Source organism: Coccinella septempunctata, chromosome 6, assembly GCF_907165205.1.
Source record: "Coccinella septempunctata chromosome 6, icCocSept1.1, whole genome shotgun sequence".
Classification (NCBI taxonomy): Eukaryota; Metazoa; Arthropoda; class Insecta; order Coleoptera; family Coccinellidae; genus Coccinella; species Coccinella septempunctata.
The window spans coordinates 20624248-20645796 of NC_058194.1; the positions used below are offsets into that span (position 1 = coordinate 20624248).

At 35.9% G+C, this 21549-nt stretch overlaps 1 protein-coding gene across 1 annotated transcript in view; it reads left to right on the top strand.

Annotated features, from left to right (window-relative positions):
- The first annotated feature begins 1032 nt into the window (after window positions 1–1032).
- LOC123314697 (serum response factor homolog) overlaps window positions 1033–21549 on the top strand; it is a 116348-nt gene continuing 95831 nt past the window's right edge. The window contains exon 1 of the mRNA XM_044900001.1: window positions 1033–1563. Coding sequence (XP_044755936.1) covers window positions 1150–1563 — 414 coding nt within the window. The 5' untranslated portion in view covers window positions 1033–1149. The remainder of the gene's footprint in view (window positions 1564–21549) is intronic.

The window sequence follows — 21549 nt, forward strand, 5'->3', positions numbered from 1 at the left end:
ACTGGATCATGGAAATGTTCCCAGTTTCATCAATACCACCAACAAGCTTCTTCTTATAAGCTTTTATCCTTGCACCCTTCTGGCCAACATTCAGACACTTTGGGAGAGCATGTGATGACCTTCATCTATATTTATTCGTTTTCAAGCTTGCAATCTGAGGATATTGGTCGCAAAGTTCAAATACCTTCATAAATCTGGTTATCTTTAACACCTCCACACTTACTGTTGAATTTTTCAACGTGAATGCTCATACTGACACTTCTACTGAGAAGTGGGTTATTGTTGGCTGTAATGCTATCGCAACAATTTGGTCATCCAGGATATCAGCCTAGGCTAACCAGGTATCAATACAAAACAAAATGGGCTGGAAACACCAAATAATCTGTAAACAAAAAATCTTTTGAAGATGAAGCATCAGGTATATGGTAGGTATAGGAACTTCTTTTGAACCCAAAATTTTGATTGCAGTTTTATTGCTCCTTCATTAATATTCATTAATGGAAGTATATAAACAAACATCTTCCTTCACGACCATATTAATGAGCTCTTCAAGTACGCATCCAGTAACTTCTGGTCACTGCGACTATCTCTAGAAGGAGGGATTTCAGTTTTCCATCTAAGGACAAGTTATCCATATATGGTAACGAACGTTTCTAAATAAGGTACGGGGCTGTCCTTACCGTCAATGTTTACGTCCCACTCGGGAAACTTTTTGCCAGCTCCCCGAATACTATCATGCTTCCTTCAATGAGGGCGGTTGACTCCTGCAGGTTTTAAAAGGACCAGGAAACTTTCCACCCATATCAATCTAAATAAACACTCGAAATTGTCGGGTATTCCTATGTTCTCAAGTAAAATTTCAGTCTTAGGTCAAATTACTCACGTCTAACTCGATCACTCCGCCACCAATTTCGACATATTTAGGTTATGTGTTAGAAGGAAACGGAGTGCTGAAAGTGTGTCTTTATCATGCGGCTGCGCACATCGCTAGTGTGAGTATTGGCCGCGTGAGAGCGCTGGGCGGCGCAGAGTTTGCCGAGGATCCGTAGTATCGTATTGTGCGCTCAGCTGTGTTCGTGTGTGCTGTCAAAGGTGCACATAGTGTTACGCGTCGTCTGTCGTTATTTAGTTTTCAAACTGTGGTGCGAGATGGAACCGCCAGGCGGGAGGGATTCCCGTTTCAACATGAGTTATAGCATGAACTTGTTGAGCGGCGAAACGCCACCAGAGATATATGGAAATCCTAACCTCGGTCGACCGTCTACAAGTTTGCAACAGTTGTCGCCGCGTCATACGATGGTTTCTAGTGCATGTGGCGGTCGTGGAGGCATGAAAAACGACGTTTGTTACGACGACAGGGGTATGTCTTCCCAGGGAATGGGCCTGGAATCCTGTGTCAACGACATGAACGAAGACACTTACAACTCCCTGCAGTCGAAGAAATCGCCGCCGAGCAACGGCAAGAAGACGAAGGGTAGAGTCAAGATCAAAATGGAATACATCGAGAATAAATTACGTCGGTATACGACGTTTTCAAAGAGGAAGACTGGGATTATGAAAAAGGTGAGATAACCTTACTACGTGATATGTTTTCGACTGGTAGCGCATGCACGTGAAACGTTGCGCACGCACGTTATAAACGTCAGTGTTGACAGCAGTCTCATTAACAGAGTGCAACTAGGCTCCTTGCAAAGATTGACGAAACCCAGCATCCCTTTCCTTCCTTCCAGTTGTTAATCGAAAAAAGAAAATCAAGAAAACCACCGAAGAACTGAGTAGAAAAACTATTTAACTCGAAATCAGTTGTGAAATCTGATTGAAGATACTTATATTAGGTATTGCGGAGCAAAGCTGAAACTGTTTCATGGTTTATGAACTCCGAAGAATGTGAATTTAGAAGAGTTCCAGAAATTTATTTTTTTGGTTATTGTACATACTTAAAAATAAATCTTTACTTTCGAAATTGATTTTTTCTTCTGTGAGAAGAAGCGACCAACAAGTGGATCTTATTGGTTGGAAGCAATTGAGTACAAAATGAAACAGATGAAGAAAAGTGCAGAAAAAAGACAGAAAACTTGAAGAATAAGTTGTGGACTATACAATCTGTCATGGTTTTTGATCGACAGTTTTGCTAACTCCGTCTGTAGATCTTCGGGGAGCTCGTGTTACGCTCCGTCTCTAGCTCCTCGACCATCCTCTAAAAAATAACGTCGGTGATATGCATCTGCGGACAATTAGTGGAATTACCGCCTCATTATCTAAGCAAGACCGATCAAACCGGGTTCGACGCCTGATGAACGGCAAAACGACGCGGGGCGTCCAGGGCGCCCGGCGAATATCGTCCCGATTTAGCCGCAAAATCGCCATATGATAACACGTGACCGCAGATAATTATATAGGTAGAGACATTGTGGTACTGTTACATTGTTAAGACACCGGGATCTCGGCGAGTGCGGCATTCAAATTACGAACATATGTTCGGTCTGACAGGTCTCAGGGGAGATCCCTGTCGATAATTGCAGCACGTCGCACCGCGATGTGCGGCACGGTTTCGTAATGCGGTGAAATTTTTGACGGCGGCGCCACCGCCTCCGCTTGATCTTGAGCTCTTTAGATGTCTTGCGGATAACGTCGTTTCAGATATGATAATTTGTCGGATTTCGAAATTGGACGAGCTTTCCGTTATCGTGGGATTTCCGACGGCGTCTCATGATGATGATGGGTTCTGAGCAAGGAAGGATTTTCGATAAAGCCACTTTTCCGACCGTGGGAAATATTATTTTACGAAAACGATCACAAAATGGTCCTTTCCTGGTGACTATATCAGAGGGCACCTTACAAAACAGAAGATTATCCCGTAAATGTTGCTTTGTCACATAAATGTAACATGAAGATCACAAATATGGAGCAGCTACGTTCCTATGTCCGCCTCAAAGAAGGAATACATCTCATTTATAAAGAAATTATTAACATTTCAAAATTTTCAATCATGTAGATTTGTTCCATATTGGTTCCTTCCCTGAGACCTTTGATTAATAAAATTGAATAAGGTTCCATTGAGGGTTTTATGAACAAACTGTTACAAAAACAAATGTTATATCATCTGTTTAATATCAAAGGGTGTACTTTCATCAATAATTGGAGGAAAAATACATACATCTCAAATCAGTTCGGCGACGTATCTGAAGCAGTGAATATACATATATATTCAAAATGTTCTGATCAAAAATTTAAAGAAGAAAAATGTGGGGAACAAAACAGAAAAACGCATTGTATTATGCTAACAATTGCAGTTCTTTATAACTGCCCTTCAAGGAAAAACGAAAACAGGGTTTTTATATATTGTGAATGAAAATTCAAAAGAACCAATATAAAAAGAGAAAAGAGTTCAATGTACAGGGTTGATATCCCCTCAGAAGACAACGAATTTTGTCCAGCCTGTAGGTACATAGCACTTCGTTTCCGATAGTTTACTGTTACACAGAAAAATCCAAGGAAAAATCCAAGTACTTATAGCAAAGTGACTACAGCTTGTTATAATATAAGTAGTTCTCTATTAGACCGAACAATTTCTATAACTGAAAAAACTAACCAAAACTAAATACATTTTCACTGTTTTGTCAACCTCATTTCCCTCAATCCGAAATTTTTGTTTACGTTTCGAAGCGCCCTCAATGGTAGTTACGAACACTTCTAGTCTTTTGTTCCCTCCATAAGCTCAAAATGATACATCACAAAAATATAGAACAAATTTCCAAATATGTTGAGTGGATATCGTAGAGCATGAATAAAGTATTCAGGAAATTTGTAGATAATCTGGGCATATCCCAAATATCGTGTCAGACACGGAATGATTACACAAACATAACATGTACTTCACAAAAGTTCCTTATTAGATACCCCAAGTAAACATAGCAGATTTGACACTGAACACCTGGTTCATTTTGTAGGTGTGTTACGCTTGCAGCGAGGCTTGCAGTATAAGAATTAACCTAAATAATACAAATGAGTGCCTTACTAAGCACTCTTGAGAAGTGCTTCGAAATCTCCAGCGAACACTCAAATTTTTAAAACGCACGCACTTAATATTTTTCAGAAGGATTAAGCTGTTAAATTCCCAATATAACTCTAATCTCTAAAACAAATGAATTCTAAACAGGGAGTTTTCGTATTTTAGGTGGATCAATCATGTCGTGTCTAATACAATAGTTTAACCGAGAGTTTAACGCACTTGAAGTTAAAAGAAAGTTGATAAAAAATTCGAAACTTAGCTTGTTCCGCTAACATCTTATAAAGGGCAATTTTTCTTCTATTGGCGATATACCTAGGGCTTTCAACTGAATTTCACCGGAAAAGCAACTTCCGTGACCTGTTCTTATACGATTCAGAATACACCAATATATTCCTAGGAAGATCAAAATCAGGAATTCTATTCGAGAGAACACTAACCAATTATTTCCATTCAGATTTCCAAATGTTCTTGTCCTTCACATTCGAATTAAGGAAAGAGGACCATAGGGATTTACGCGACTTCTGTCTAAGAATCGTATTCTGTGGAATCTATATTCCAATTCTGTCCTATGACAGAATTGGAATAAGTCGGGAGAGGACTCTGAAAAGAAATAGGGAAAACTCCTTCTAACGAAAATGAAACGTCACATTTTGAAATAACCATTTAAACCGTTTCCCAAAAAAAATCATGTTAAGTACTTAAAAATGACAAATAGAAATGGGTATTTGAAATTTTAAAGCGTTTCGTTTCTATTGCACAAGTTGGCAACATCGAATGAAATATGCGTTGATAATAAAGGACAACAAACACACTATCTTGATTAGATAGACAAAGATTTCTATGAAGTCTGCGACGAACTAGGAAGGTCGTAAAATTGTATGGGATTTTTATGGCCTGTTGCTATTGAGGCCCTCCAGTGAGTACGCGCCATATGATGGCTGTCAATCAACAACTGGCATTTTTAAACAAGCCATTGTTCTTTTTATTTTCAAGTAGGCGATGTTGCCAAATCGTAAACTATAAACGAAGCGATTTAAATCTTAATCATATTTGAAGAAGGATTTTGAATAGTTTCCGCGTTGCATTTGAAAAATTCATAAATGAAACTCATAATTATTCAGTTTAAACTTGCATATGCTGTGATATCCCAAATTGAGGAGGATTCCCCATTCCCCGAAATTTCTAAATCTGTACATAGATATCTATGCATACATAGTCTATGCATCTTAAATCAGAATGACGGAATGCGAGGGAAATATCATCTATAAATTTTACAGAAGAAGTAGTAGGTAGTAGGGATATCACAAAGATATAAATTGGAAAGAAGATGTGCTAAAACTGATCCTTGTGGAAGATCATTATTCAAAGTTTTGAAATTACTACTATTACCACCAACAAAACACGAAACCTGCTATCTGACCGCATTTTCTTGTTCGAATCCTTACTATACAAAAATATGTTTTCACTAAAGAAATCAAATAATCATACAGTAGGTAAATTATTAACTTCTTTTTTCTTTCCATCCTTTGGCGCATACTTATAACTCCACCGTCCACCAAGAAGAGCCCTCTCGTACATCCTCAACTCCGTTTATACAAATAAACCCATTTTTTGCGCAGCCCCGCAATAAATGTGTGGATGAATGCCATCAAGACAGAGTGCGAATTAGCTTACAATGTCCTATCCAGTAGCGATAATGCGTTTTTGAGAATATAGACCAGTGCTTAGTCCCATGAAGTGGCTGCTTTCGGTATTTTATTTATCGTTATATTGTGTTCGAGACTCTTCTCGATCCTTTTTTCCTCAGCCTCTACTCGCAAGGAGACGCAGGAATAAATTTTGGTATTCCGAACGTCGTCCGTACCACTTTATGGTTTTCATTCAAGTTCTCATCCATCTCTTGATTGCCGCCGAGTGATTTAACGGAGATTAAATCATTGGAGGTAATTCGTATGTTGCAGTTTACATAATAAGGACATAATTCCTATAATTGATTATGTCTAGCGAGTTTTTCAGTGCGATAAATGCCGGGTGAATTGCTCGAATTCTTTTGACGCAATTTGTTTTGGATTGTTTGTGTTGAAACGATTTTTCTCGGTTAGTTGATTGGTATTTGCGCTCTTCTTGATGGGTCATTTTCAGCCAGCTAGGCTTGATTCAACTTACTCATTTAAGGATCTCTGGAAGCCAAGAAATATAGGTTTACTGAATATTAAGAATGTTTTGGGGTACCCAGAGAAAAACGTTAAAATATCCAAATTTATTCATTCCTACTACTATTTTTTTTCTTAGTTTTACACTCGGTTTTACATGATTGCATTAAAATATTGATAATATCTATCATTCGTGTCATTCCTATGAGATTGAATTTCTACTGGAACTTGGGTAAAACAACTTTCGAATATTTTTTTCCAATGAAAATGAAAGTAGATATAGGTATTCAAAGAAACACAAAATAATATAGGTTTTAGTCCTAGAATCTAACCAAGATACCTAGTTGATAGGTACTGTTCTTTCAGAGATAGGAAATTTCATGATGCACTTTCTGAATGAAATATGCCTGAGACTAACTTTCCTCAAATAATGAATTGATGAAAAAGTTAATTTATTCGTAAGCAATGTATTTTTTTGCAGATCAAATACTCAGGAAATATTTTTAAGCTTTTTTTTTTGGTCCTTTGTTTTTTCTTGTCTACATTCGTTGACAATATGGGTCCTGTTATCTTTGGATATTACCAGTGCAAGAATGAGGAAAAGTACAATAATACAGTAAATGAAATAACCACTAAAGCCAGAAAAATACATAGTGAACAGTTAATACGTATAACCCTAATGAAATGAGAAATATAAATGAACTAATCGAAAATGAATGAAATAAGATTTCTTGAAAAAAAAAATAAATGTAAAAGAATGGTTGTGCAGGAATTTGAAGGTTGATTCTTTGTCAGAACATAGTTTGGCTAGAGTTTGGGTCTTTTATATAAACTCGAGTATAAATTTATTAATTTGGTGCTGACCATGCTTAGATTAACCTCCCTAAATATGGCAACTGAAAAGCAATTTTTGTTTAAAAACCAGGGAACAAATAAAAAAGAAATTTAGCATATATTTTTTATAGGAGCAAGATGGCAACCACGAAAGATTTTGGTGGTATTCCCCTATAATTGAAAAAGCCACATCTGAAATTTGTGTCGCAAGAAATCTTTTTACTTATTTATATTATACAATTAAATAATTAGTTTTGATAGCTTGATTCATTTTGAACAAATAAGATCTCGTGTAGTTTTTTTCTGAAAGTAATAATTTTTGAGAGAAAAAGTCCCATGTAATTGTGATAGGCTGGAATTATCTTCGAACTTAAATTCATCTAGAGTAGATATATGAATATCATGTTGACGTTATAGGGGAACAGCAGCAAAATTTTCTTCTGATTGCTTTCTCCCTCAAAAAAACAATTTATATATTTTCGAAACTATTCATTTTCACCCTGTATAAATTGCATCAAACTGTTTGATTATCCATTCAGAAAAAATATTTTTATAAATGATAGAAAAAAAGATTTTCATATGAAATATTCAGTTCACAACCTTCTTCAAATTATATGTCTACTATCACTTGCTCTATCTTCGTTCTTCTTGTCTAAAGACGTCATATCGAATAGCTTTACATATACTAGGATGTTTCATATTCAATGTGAACACATAAATATCCACTCAATGGTAGTCGTATACACGAAATCCGAGTATGTGTTCTAAATTTGGTATAAAACGTTGAAATAGTGATGGCGTAGATGTTTGGACTGCGGGCAGCACTATGCTATTTTCTTGGCTATTTTAGGCCCATTACACGATTGCCGCTTGGCAGTTAACTCTTTGAAGCTAGGCTTGAAATAGAGCTGGCTCTTAAAATTATATTGCCTTATTTTGAAAGGATCCGTCAGTTGTGCTGGTCGGAGCTCTCGAGTCCATTTTAGAAATTGAATTCAATCTCCGTATAACACTTTGTAGTGGTTTATGCTTCATCCTTAATTGCTTGCTAGACATTTTGGTAAATTGATAATTCGATATCGTTGAAGATCCTGCTTCCTAATGAAGCAGGATAATATACATTTTGTCTTTAATAGTTGGATATTATAATCTCGATTAGCAAGGGTAGATCGATTTTCAAAGACAGTTTCCCGCTGTTTGAGCTTCAAAGTGACATCGACTTATTCTTGAGGCAGTTGATGTAACAGTGACATCATTATGTTGGCTGAATAGTTCGGAAAACATTTAAGGCTTAAAACATTAAGAACCCTCTCCACAGTGAATACAGTTTAAATGGCAATTCCTAAGTGAAATATACAGAGTTAGGAAAATTACAATAACAGTCGATTATTTCAAAATATACTCAAATATACTGGGCTCGATACTGGGTCACATACAAAGTGGTGGAGAATGGAAGAAATAAGTTTGTTGTAATTTTTTGGAATTAAGCCATTAAGTGTATGAGGACCATATTTTGTGTGAGTGTTTTACGCATACTTACGCCAATCCACATGGTATGTTTACTGTATGTATACGGGTTTTATCCCGAATATCCACTTAAACTTTTTAGCAGTATACTGAAAATTTTGCTTATGTCTTTAGTCCTGGAATTATCGAAAAAATAATTAGACCGAGTCGGTTATTTTTTTAACACATCAATCCAAGAACATTAAAATCGCTCAATAAAGATTATTGGTGCAATATTTGTATCCTGAGAGCCAAGAACATTGGGTGACCAACAAAAGGGTCCTGTAGGGTTCCTCGAACAACTGAAGAACAGAAGAATTATCATTTGAAAGACCGAACCTAGTAGAAAGGCCCTTCCGGTCAAAAGCAAGATTCGGAATATTATTAATTTCAATACTGAAGCAATTTCTGACAACGAGCGTGATCTTTCACCAAAATAAGCAGTGAATTTTAGACGCAGAGATTATGTTCTTCACAGTGTAGAGTCATTCGGGGCAACTGTGCGCACCTTTGCCTTTCAAACCATACCCCGTCTCAATTGTTGAAGCTAGGAAAATTAAAGCATATTCATAATATGGAGCATTTTCTAATCTAAAAAAAACATCAAAAAGCAAACAAACAAAAACGTTTTTTGATCTTAAAAAAAAATTTAATAGTGAAAGTCTGAATGCGTTCACATGCCCCGTAGTGCGGGTAAGCGTGCCCAGTGCTTAGTGAACCACACAAGCAAAACAAATTACAAAATAATGTCACAAAATATTACAATATTAAAGAAATGCTGTTTATTGTCAATAAGCGTCTTTTTACAAGCAGTGCATTATTGTTCGTGCCGCCATTCCTGATGAACACAAAACTTGATACATTCCTCTGTTGGTAGCTCTTCATATTTTTCTGAACAAATAGGACGATACTGATCAAGTTTCAACCAAGAAAATAAAGAATGTCGTCATTTATTCCTCACTAAACTAATGCGCACACTATGCGCACACTTACCCGCGCACACTTTCCCCAGTAAGCCAAAATGTGAATTGACGTTGTTATAGAGTTGAGCAGCTAACAGAACCTAAACCTAAACATTTTTCATGATCGAATAAAATATTGTTTAACGCAATCGGACTCGGAATTTGCAGAGATGCTAAAATTTAACAAGAAAACTAGTAAATTTGATTGATTGCAAATAAAAAGATAACGAAATGTCGCACGGCGCAGTCTTATGAAAAAACTAATTTGGCGATTCTGCGTCTTTGCTTCACCCAAATGAAATCCTCTTTCATACATTGCATAGTCGAGATATGCGCTCTGCGCTGTTACCCCGAATGCCTCTAATTGGAGAACAAGTTTTGTACCTATGATTAATTATTTTTTCCTTAGTTATCATCAAGTCTGTCTCGTCATCTGCTCTGGTTTTTGTTTCAGACATAATTTCGAGATGGAGGGAGGATAAAGAATGTTTTATGTCAATTGAAAAGAAGTTCTTCAGTATTAAAAGCTTATTCTGTAAACAAATTTGTTATCACTACACTACTCACGAGGAGACAAGGTTTCTTAACTGAGGTTTTTCCCTAAGCTCTTGTATAATACGCCGAATTGTATAGCACCCCTTTACACTAACTTCTGCTAAAACTCATACCTATGCTATATTGGTTGATAACCAAAAATGTGTTGCTTGCATTCAAAAGGAAGAGTCTTTGACTCATACAAATAATTTTACAGGAGATTAATGAGGCCAAAAGAAACACTTTTTTTCTATACCATTGATAAAAAGATATAGCCATTTTAAGTTTTCATAATGAGATGTGCCACCCCTGAAAAAACGAAATTACCTTCAGTATAACTAGCATAATCTGTGACCCAACACATCTGTGGAACTTTTTAAAAGATTTGCATTCGGTCAAAGTACCCATTTTTTCGAATTGATCTATTTTTATTCTTGAACGAATTTCTCGAAATCGGCGCATTAGATATACGAGAAAATATGAAGAATACTTTTATTTTACAAAACGTTCAAATTTTCATAAGATAGCGTCCAACTTAGTTTCAAGAGTTGGGTTCTATGAATTTTTGGTATTTTTACGGTACGTAATGGTCATGATGAGATAACAGGAAAATTCATTTCGTTCGACAGAACCGTTTGTCACAACAAAAAAAAAAACATTTTTTTGTGGTTTTTCAACAGCCTGTATCTTTTAAACCGAGCCGATTCGAAAAAAATGGTAAAGGAAAAAAGCGTTTCTTTTGACCTAAAGAATCTACTGTTGAAATATTGTACGAGTCACAGACTCACCCTGTATATAACTCAAATTCACACACGGATATATAACAAAAATCGACACATTTACAGATATAGACCTAGAAAAGACATTGGCCGTTGCGTTTTATTGACTTTATCTATGTGCAATATTTTTCTCGGCACGCGATAGGCCTTGAGCAATAAAAAAGCCTATCCTCAATACCGCAAGATAAACTGCGACAGTCGTCTGAGGCTCAAACGAAACCATTCCGCGCTAATCTCCAAGATTTTCATTTCCGGTAAGGCACCGTAAAATCGTCCCAGTGACCGGATTGCGAACGCCATCGTAAATGGACGGGCACTCTCGAACGGCCTTTTTTTTCGCCGGCATTTATTTACACCTACTACAGACCGGCCGATCGTTAAATCTCATTTCTCCCGATGGTGATATCGACCTTCTCTATTTGGCATCTTCACTGGCCGCGCTACGGCCGCTACTGTGCCGTAATCAGCGTTTCTTGGGCCCGTATAACGAGCCCGCCGTATAATTTGCTCGGTATGTGTAATTTTACCGTTGAAATCTGCACTTTTTACGGCGGCTTGGCGAGGGGGGATGTTTGCGAGAACGCTCGCCGTGTTTTCAATTAGGATTCATTAATTCCACGGTGGCAGTTTCAAAAGCAAATAGAGTTATGATTAGTGTCCAATTATCTCGGCGATTAGAATCTGAGCTAGGCCTCGGGGTGTGCCCCGATTTGCAGCGGCATGCTTGATTTCCTTCGAAAAAATACCCGGTATACAAGATGAGTGACAGGCGGTTGTCAAACAGATCAAGGGAGGGATTCTACATAAAATTGCGGCTAAAACGTAATAGTCTAAAGCCCGTTTGCAACAGCCGAGATTTCTCAACAAAATTTTGGCTAGAAAGCGGCAGAGATTATTTTGTATGTATCTGAACAGTGAATACCGAAAGTACCAGAATATATTGAAAAATTCTTAGCCCGCTTTAGAACCAAACAAAATTTCGATGTCAAAATATTTTATTACTCAACATATTCTCCTCTTAATTGGATACATTTATTACAGCGAACCTGCAACGTCTCTAGACCTTTCAAAAAAAAAAATGTTTTTTCTTGCTCTGCAAACCAGACCTCCACAGCTTTTATAACCTCCTCATTGGAAGAAAATTTACGACTTTTCAAACTTTTTTCAGTTGAGGAAAGAGATGATAGTCGGATAGAGCCAAATCTATTGAATAAAGGTCGTGTTCTAGTAATTCAAACCCTAAATCACGAATTTTTTGCATGGCAACATAAGATTTGCGTGCAGGGGCTTTGTCCTGCAAAAACCAAACACTTTTGGATAGCTTTCCGCGTCTTTTCTCTTTAATTTTTGGACGCGAAACGTCTTAGGTCTTGGAGAACCAGAGTGTCGCCTTTCCATCGATTGCTGCTTCGTTTCTGGATCGTAGAAATGCACTCAAGTCTCATCCATAGTAACAAATGGGTTTAAGAAGTCTACGTTGTTTTCAAATCGAGCACAGATCGAAAGCGATACTTCTACCCTTGCACGCTTTTGGTCAGCATTCAAACATTTGGGGATCCATTTTGCAGCAATTCTTCTCATGTCCAAATTGACGTGAACTATGTGATGCGTTCGTATCTTAGAATATAGAATAACAGGAAGGAGCATATTGCTCATTTCAATTTGACCGGAATGGAGGAGAAATATGGCCGACATATATTTCCGTTTCAACAGTGACGTAGGACAATAAAGTTTCCAAAAAACTAACTCATTATCAGTTGATTCTGACTAATAAAAAAAATTAGGAAAGCACTGACGTAAAGTCAGAAGCTTTTTCAAGCTCGTTCAAATTGATAATCAAAGCGGAAATTCACCCCGCCTAACACTGCTTGACTAGATACTTAATGGTATTAAGATATATGACACCACATCACCTACGCCCATGGATTGTTATTGTCATGGGATAACCTTGTTGTTATATGTCATGAAATTCAGAAACTCATAATTAATACCTGATATTCAGCTTAAAAAATCACCTACCTATGAATTATTCACGCTACAATATCCAAAATCTTCATTTCCAGCAAATTTCAATAATCCAAATTACCAAAATTAAGTTAAAACATCACTTTGTTCATTTGGCCACAGATAACAGAATCATTTGACTTCCAAGTCTGCCACCTTTCAAATCAAAACTTGGAAGACCAATATGGCCGTTTCCGTCGCACAATTCCCGTCACATTTATTCGAAAAAGCTCCTTCCTGATATTCTATGTTCTAAGGTTCGTATAAAATATTCAGTGCTTCATATATCCGTTTTAGCCCAATTCGACGGTCTGATAAAATCATGTCATGCACTGCATCGATATTTTCGGGGACTGACACAGAAACTGGCCTTTCCGATCGGTCATCATCTTCAATATAAAATCTACCTCTTTTGAAGCTTGCAGTCTAATTTTTTACGGTCGCATACGAAGGACATTGATCACCAAGGGTATCAAGCACGAGATCAAGCATATCTTCGTAAATCTGCTTACCTCTTAACCCTTTTGAATACAGGTACTTGATGATGGCTCGATACTCCAGTTTTTCGATTTTCACAATTTCGTTGGACATCTTCTTTCTTTTAGACCCGTTTGCACCAAACATACTTAGTGTTAAGTGTCCCTTAAAATGAACTCTTAACTTAAATTACATTGCTCATTTTAATGGCTAAAGCTAACCTTAAATTTAAGCGCTCCTGTAATGACCACTTAAATATTTGAGAGCGGGATTCTAACCTAGAATAATTTGTTGAACTGGCTACAGAACTTCACATTTTTGATGGATTTTGAAAATTGAATGAATTCATTATTGAATATCAAGCCTTTTTTTTGCCTTTATTGTTATACCATCAGTCTTTCAATTTTCAATTTTGTGTCACAAATCATACTATAGTTAGCAACAAACTCTTTTCTTCTGTTGAGAAGTTGAGTGCCCTTTGTAGATTACCACCACTTGCTTGGCAATCATTCATAGTATTCGTACTAACAAGGACAATCTGGACAATAAGGACATTTTCTTCACGTTCCTCTTCAACATTAATAAAACAAATTCACACGAGACCTTACAAAGAAAGTTTTGTACTTATATAAACTGACATTATCAATAATAATGCTAATTCAACAACAAAAAGTTGTTACTCTTCGATAATAATATAATAATTTACTTGAAACTGACTGACAGGACAATTGAGTTAGGTTAATGAAATGACAACGATGATCGGCAACCGGCCAACCAATGAAATAGCTTTATTGGACTAAGATGACCAAAATAAAAAAAAGGAATATCACGAGATATAAAAACTTAAGGGCCCCTTCCTTAAGATTCTGTTAAGCCACAGTCGTGCAATTGAGAATAAAGTTAAGCGTCCATTAACTTTAAACGACACTTAGTTAAGTACTCCTTTTGAGGGGTATTTGTACAAACGGGCATTAATTTATTGCGTAACTCTGGTTTACTATTTTGATCTCAAACTTCACACTGACACTAATGAGTTATTGTTCGTTGCTATGGTAACGCTTTTCGTCGACCTCAACAGAAAATCACACCTATTTCCGAACGAAAAGTCGAATATTTTTGAAGGCAAGTACTTTTCGTCCGCAAAATTTAATGGACCATTATATTATAATTGACCTTTCTTCAACTGGATGTTGAGGCAGTGCGTTGAATGCATGTAGTGGCTGCAACTACCAGGCAGCAGGCACATTCTGTAGCACTGTAGCACTTCTGCAGTGCTACAGAATTTATAAGCGGCTTGGTAGTTGCGCAGTCGATTCGACAAGCGCAGCAGTCACATTCTGCAGCCACTGCATGCATCCGACGCATTATCGAAACCATACCTCACTACCCGAGCTACCACTGTCAAGAATCAGGCACCCTGTATGATGCACCTGTTGCCTCAAGCTACGACAAGTAACATGGCAATGTTTATATTGAATCATATCGTTGTGTAACAGAGCTAATGCTCTCGGGATTTCATGTTAACCTAGCACCGTCATCATAAGAAGCGGGCGGTAAACACAAGAATATCCCATGACAAGTCCATTCGTTGTTATTTATCACTGACCAAGCGTTAAACAAAAAAAAACCCTCGTAATTATTACCCACTACTACATTTTGCAATGATAACCCACGAACAAGTTTGAGGCCATTCGCATAAATTATTATTAGATTATGCTGTATCTCGTTTTATCGTTTTCGATTAATAATTTCACTCATTTTAATCGGTGCAACAGTTCTTGTATTATAAAGTTGATTATTTATCTACAATGTAGAGGATGTTGTTACGAGTATCATTACAATTCATTCGTTGGAAGCCTCTGCGTAAGTTGTATATTTATGCGTCTCACTGAAAACTTTTAATGAACTTCTTCTTTATGATCTAGTTCGATTTATAATTACTCACGATATTAAATTCGACCGACAGCTACTGAAAACTTAATGAGATCATTGGCTGCTGAAAGTACGATCTGACCGCATGCAATATGGAATTATTCGTTTCTTTTCGCCAAAAAAAGTTTTCATTGAGATGTATTCACCCTCGTATTCACCTTATACCATTAAGATCACCACCACCCCTCATTTATGCTATTTAAAGTTTCGAAAATTGTATTTGATTTTGAATTTTTCAGAGATTTTCTTATGTAAAACATTTAAAGAGTGTCAGAATGACAATAATCGATAGAGAATGTTGAAACTAATCACAACAAAATACAAATGGCGACAATCATCTGGTGAATGCTCGAAAAAACTACCACGAGGAAAAACACAGCCTACTCAATTTTGTCAACCAATTATAAATTCTATGTGACTGTTATCTTTCACTAGATATAAACTTTTTGTATCTAGCATTCTATCTATTGAATTAACGCCATCAATGATTATTAATTTATTTTGTTAACAGTTTCGAGTGGACATTGACTTCCGTTCAGAGAATCTAAGAATTTACATTTTATTGAATCTTCAGTAATGCGGAAAAAATTTATCTTTGGTAGAAACCATCTGCAATTTCTCCAACGCATCGAGGTTGATCGAGCAGACCCATCTTCTACTTTTTTCAAACGGCACGAACTCGTTTCTCAGAAACGAGGAGGGCAGTAAGTATTGCTCAATGAATGCGAATTTCAAAAGCCAATTAAAAGAGGATACCGTTTCGTAATTTATGATTACTTAATTGGTTGCCGTACATTTTCTAATTAGCAATATACCCGGTATAAACGGCCTTAATGATACAATAACCAAGATACCAGAGATTCGAAAAAAAATCGAAATGGTACTTTTGCTTCGTGAAGACATTAGAGAGGTAGTTGTACTGGAGACCGATCGAAATGGCTGGATGTATTAAACATGAAGGCGCGAAACTAATGCCTTGCTTCATTCTTTCAAGAGAATAATTATTTCAATTGCCAATCACTAGGAGTTTGAAGAGTATTTCATGCTTTTATATTATGTAATACGAACTGATCCGTCTACCTGACAAACAACAACAAAAAGTTCCTGTACACAGTATGGTCAGTGTTGAAAATTTTCAAATTTTGTAACGTTCCACAATCTTTCTCTCAAAATCTATCATTCTAATGCAAATTCATTGCACTCCATAGGAGAGATTTCCGATTAGGATTATAGTTTTCAAGATATGCATTGTTTTGAGCGAAAAAATTGTGAAACGCTTGTTGAGGTCAGCATCTGCTCCTCTTCGGTGGATCGGTCTCCATTTAGTTCTCCCGACGATGGCAATTTGGTTAGTTCAATTCAGATCGTAACATTTGTTGATATTCATATCGGCGGGTGGTATGCATCTAAATTATTTCTTATTATCGCAATTATATCGCTCAAACAATTCTTCACAGACAGGAATATCATTCATGTGGAATATTTGGAGTTTAGCCCCTTTTGAATAATAATAAACACAGGTAATGAAATTCATGAAATGAAAGTTATTAATACATCAAACCTGATAGTGAAAATAGGATTAAGATAAGAATCTTCAGGCTGCATATGATATTTTTCTTATTATAGGAAAGAAAGTATCATTGTGCTAAAGCTAGGTTGAAGAATTCAGTGTCTTTATACTGATTTTTCAGTGTAGACAAATAGAAGTAATTCATTAACACCTCGTGATCAATATCAAAATTTTACCCTTATTTCAATAAAATAACATGCTATTTCAATAAACAGATTTCAAATGCACAACAATAGCATTCGAGCTACATTAAGATCTTTCCACAGAATATTCCGTACACCGTACACCATAAAAAGTGAATTTGTAAACAAATAAGGCTCTGTCAATTTCTTGCTGTTAATGAGTTTTTCAATATATAAGTTTATTTCATATTTTTACTAACAATGAATATTTGATTTCAGGTGAGCCAAATACAAATATTTCACTATTGCATCAATCGGTAAGTTGAAAAAATAAGAAAAATTTGCTGGTCATATTTAGAATTTTTGGCAAATTGTCATACAAGCAGAGGCCACATTATGTATGTGCCAATAACATTGAAAATGGTTCAGTGTGAAATAGTAACAAGACTTATTAAATATTTGGGAAAAGATTCTCCACTCAATAAAATATCTGGTCTGTGACACAACGATAAAAAATGTCGACATATTTTCCTTATAATTTTTGAAGCTTTCCGAAAAGGAATTAAAAGAATCACATACAGCGGGTTTCATAAAACTTTGATTGTCCGATCAACGATTTGACAGTCACTCGAAATCACTGAAACCTTTTCATTTCGGAATATATTGAAGAAGTAGCAATTAAGATTAATTTAATGGTGGAATGAACATCATGATTTGATGTGAAAATGATATTCTGAATGATCTTGACTGAATCATCGATTGAAAACCAATTGACGGTTATTCGTCAATCAAGCGTTGATTTCCCGATCAAGCTTTATGAAATCCGGGGTTACAATTTTGAATGAGTTAAAATAGTTCAATGCTTTTGACGGTTTTGACACTCATTCCACTACATATTTGTATTCTGTTTATATAAATTCGGGTTGTTCACTGCAGATGTGTTTGACAAATAAATCAAAATATAAAGTAAACAAGATTGTTATGGCCTCCTACATATTATAAAAATATCTTAAGTTAGACAGTAGCTCATCAGTTTAGAGTAGGTAGAAATGCTCTACGAATTACATGTTCTGTATTGGTTGTCAATAAATCCATCGTATGATTAATAGGTCCAAATTTTTGATTTGATCACAATGTCCTGATTGCAATCACAGCCTAATAACCCGGGTCACTTTTTTCTTTAAGAAATCTAATCAACTCCAAGAAATTAATATCATCTAGTCAATCTATTTGGAATAGTTTGAATAAATTAAAGCTTGGATGAGAGTGTATGTACAGCGTTATGTGTAACGTCAATAATTAGACCTGATAATAAAGTGATAATAATCGGAGGCTCATCACAGATAGCTTCTTCAAATAAGTGACTTGGGTGTTATGGAAGAAATATAGTTAATGATCTCTCGCCTACCAGTGTGTGTAATTTGGTCTGACACACCGGTAAAATCGAATCAATCACATCAGTGGTTGTCTGATGACCAAGTTGAATTGTATTGGATATGATTTGGGTAGGAAGTTTTTTCATTTATAACAAAACTGATGATTCGCATGAAGTTAGTTAATAAACTGTCCAATCTAACGAATACATCATTATAAAACATTCCTCGATAAAATCAATTATTGCTATCTAAAATATAATCTCTTGCGTTATTTATTCTTTCGAATTTTTCCTTCTACTCGTATCCATATTGTAAAGGGAGCAGACGAACTTGCTTCAAAATGATTATGTATGAAGGTTTAATTGAAATATTCATCGAATAACTAATGAACTGGACTACGACAAACCGAATTTCAATTGATTGGTTATTGGAACTCTAATTAACAATCCGTCATTTACTAATCAAGGCTGTAATCACAATATTGTTTTTCATCAATAATTCATGCTATATAAGGAAAACGTTTTTTCACATTCGAAACATTTTGTTGGTTCTCATGGATGTGATTTGATAATTCGTGAGAACCTAAGTATTGAATGAAAACTGCGTTTTAAAACAATTCGACAACTTGTTCTACTTGAATTTAATGATGTGTATCGAATGTTAGGAATAAATCATGTTTCACGTCATAAAAACTTTTTAAAATGCATATTCCGGAAACTTGGGAGCTAAGAATGTGTGTTGCTACTCGAAGATTAAAAATTGTTTCTAGACATTCAATTAATTTCATTTATCACAAAATTCATTTTATATAAACTAATTTACAATTCTCTGATTTAAAAATATGAAGTAGCCTGAACTCAAAAATGTAGCATAGATGTGACAAAATATGAGTCTATGATTAAACAAACCATAAACATATGCATGTCATGTCGTACATAATTAATCTTATATGTCTGTCTAGACTAGATTCCGTAAAAAGATATTTATATCTTTTATCTGCTTCGGAGCAACCAAATATTTTAATAAATTTATTAGTTCTCCCAAAAAACTCATATGAGATATAGATTACTTATTCTGGTCTACATTAGCAAAAATCAGAAATTCGTTAGACTATTCTGAGAAAAAAAAAAACGTAGTATTCTTCTAGTATTTTGAGCACCTGTTATTTACACTATTCAACAATAAAAAAAAATTGATAAATGAAAAGAACGCGATCTCGTTTCGGAAGAAGTAAAAGAGGCTAACCACAAGTCTAAATATTTCTTGGAATAGAATTGAATTGATTATAGAGATAGGGTTGCCAGTAATTATATAGATTCCTTTGAAAAAATCAATTTTTGGATGAAACCTTCTAAGAAGTTTTCTTTCTCGATGTAGCCCTTAAAAATCTTTAGAGCAAGGAACACAGATCTAAGCAAATCTGGGAATATCGAGAAAACGTATCAGTAGATTAACACTCGTGTGGGTGCCAGGACACAGGGACATCCTGATGAACGGTAGGGCAGATCACCTTGCCAAAGAAGGCTCACAAACCTCGTTCAGTGGTCTAAAACCGGTAGTTGGAATAACCCGAGGAATAACCTAACCTACAGCTAGGGGTGAAGTAGTAGAGTGGTTAGAAAACTACATCATACGGTAGATTCGGGTGACTTCGGACAGTCCTATAACTTGGGACAATTACCCCCCTTGCAGATTTCTTTGTTTCTTACCATTTATGAGTGAAGGGACAAACTAATGAGATTGTGTAGCGTCTTTTCGGTTAGTTTAACAATTAATTCCTGTTGAGTTTGCCGTGACCAAAGCGTTTGAATTGACAGGAAAAATTAACGAATTCAGGAGAGTAAAAGCGCGTTTTTTTATGGCCCTTATACTTTCTAGTGTCCTGTACATACATGTGTTTCACTTTGTGCATGTGTAATGTTTTTTTCTGGATTCGTGGGATATTAGATATGTCATGAAACAAGGTTGTTTATAAATCAAACGGCAACTCGTATCTCATTTATTTATTTTGTTGTTTCATAGGGTCACTTGAGACAATGCCGAATAGATACAAGCGGCGCATTGGCAGCAGGAAATATGGCGATTTTTCGCAGGATATTATTATTTATGTTATTTCCACAAAGAAATCACTAAAGAATGAAAGAAATCAAAGTTTCCTTGTTTTGTTTAGTTTTTTCTACATTTGAGTTGCAATATATTTACTTTTGCTGTAACAGGGGTTTATCATTTAATTTCCTTACCGAATTTCAACTATATAATCACAAATTCTAATTTTTCAATACTATACACCGTCCCAAGTCACCTATTCCATTTGAGAGTTGAGAAATCAATGTGTCCCAAGCCTCCCAACTCGGTGGGTGACTTGAGACAAGTATATTTTATTTTTTTACACAATTTATATCCGAATTCTGAAGCATGGTATATATCCTAATCAGTAGTCTGAGTCATTTAGCATATTTGAACCTCTTTCTCACATGAAAATAGGTCACCGTTTTTGAAATATGACAAGTTGAATTTCAAAAACGTCCAAGTCACCCGAATCTACGGTAATTGTTTTTAGAATCAAACCTCACGTTCGAGACACAGTTGGTGAGTTTGTGCTGAGAAATAATAAAGACTTTCTAGCTAAAAACCTTTTCGAGCTGAGCAGACAGAAAGTTAGATCACTTACTGGTACTGGACCAATAGCTGGTAACTGTAATCTCAGAAAACACTTGCACACGATGAGGGTATTGGAGGGTGAATTGTCTTGCAGAATATGTAATAAGGACATATGATCTTCTTGAGAGATGTCCTATTCCGATGGAGGCAAAACAACCCACACATAATGACATAATCAGAAGGGAATATAACCCTAACCGAGACTCAATGAGAAAAGTCATTAATCTAGTTCAGATCATAGATCTCCTCACATACCATCATACAAATGGGTCTTTCAGGATAAGGTGTCTGCGAGCAACAAACCACCCTTTCCCTTTGTACCTGATTTGGTTGCTAAATGGTATATCAATTGATGAGTACTGTTTGAAGCTTCAGAGCATCTATACGCTTCAGTAGACAAAGAGTTAACATCTAAATCTGAATTTGATCTTGATGGGACCAAACGTCCAAAAATCGGTTTGAACATTACATTCCTCCACTTCTCGAAGCACCAGCTATTCATCAGCGCTCCACAACGCTCTTAATGACTTGTTGATTCAGCGCTGGTATGAACGAATATCATTAATTTCATCAAATTACAGTTATTAGGCGCCTGTACTATCATCCATTCAAATTGATTTAGCCGGC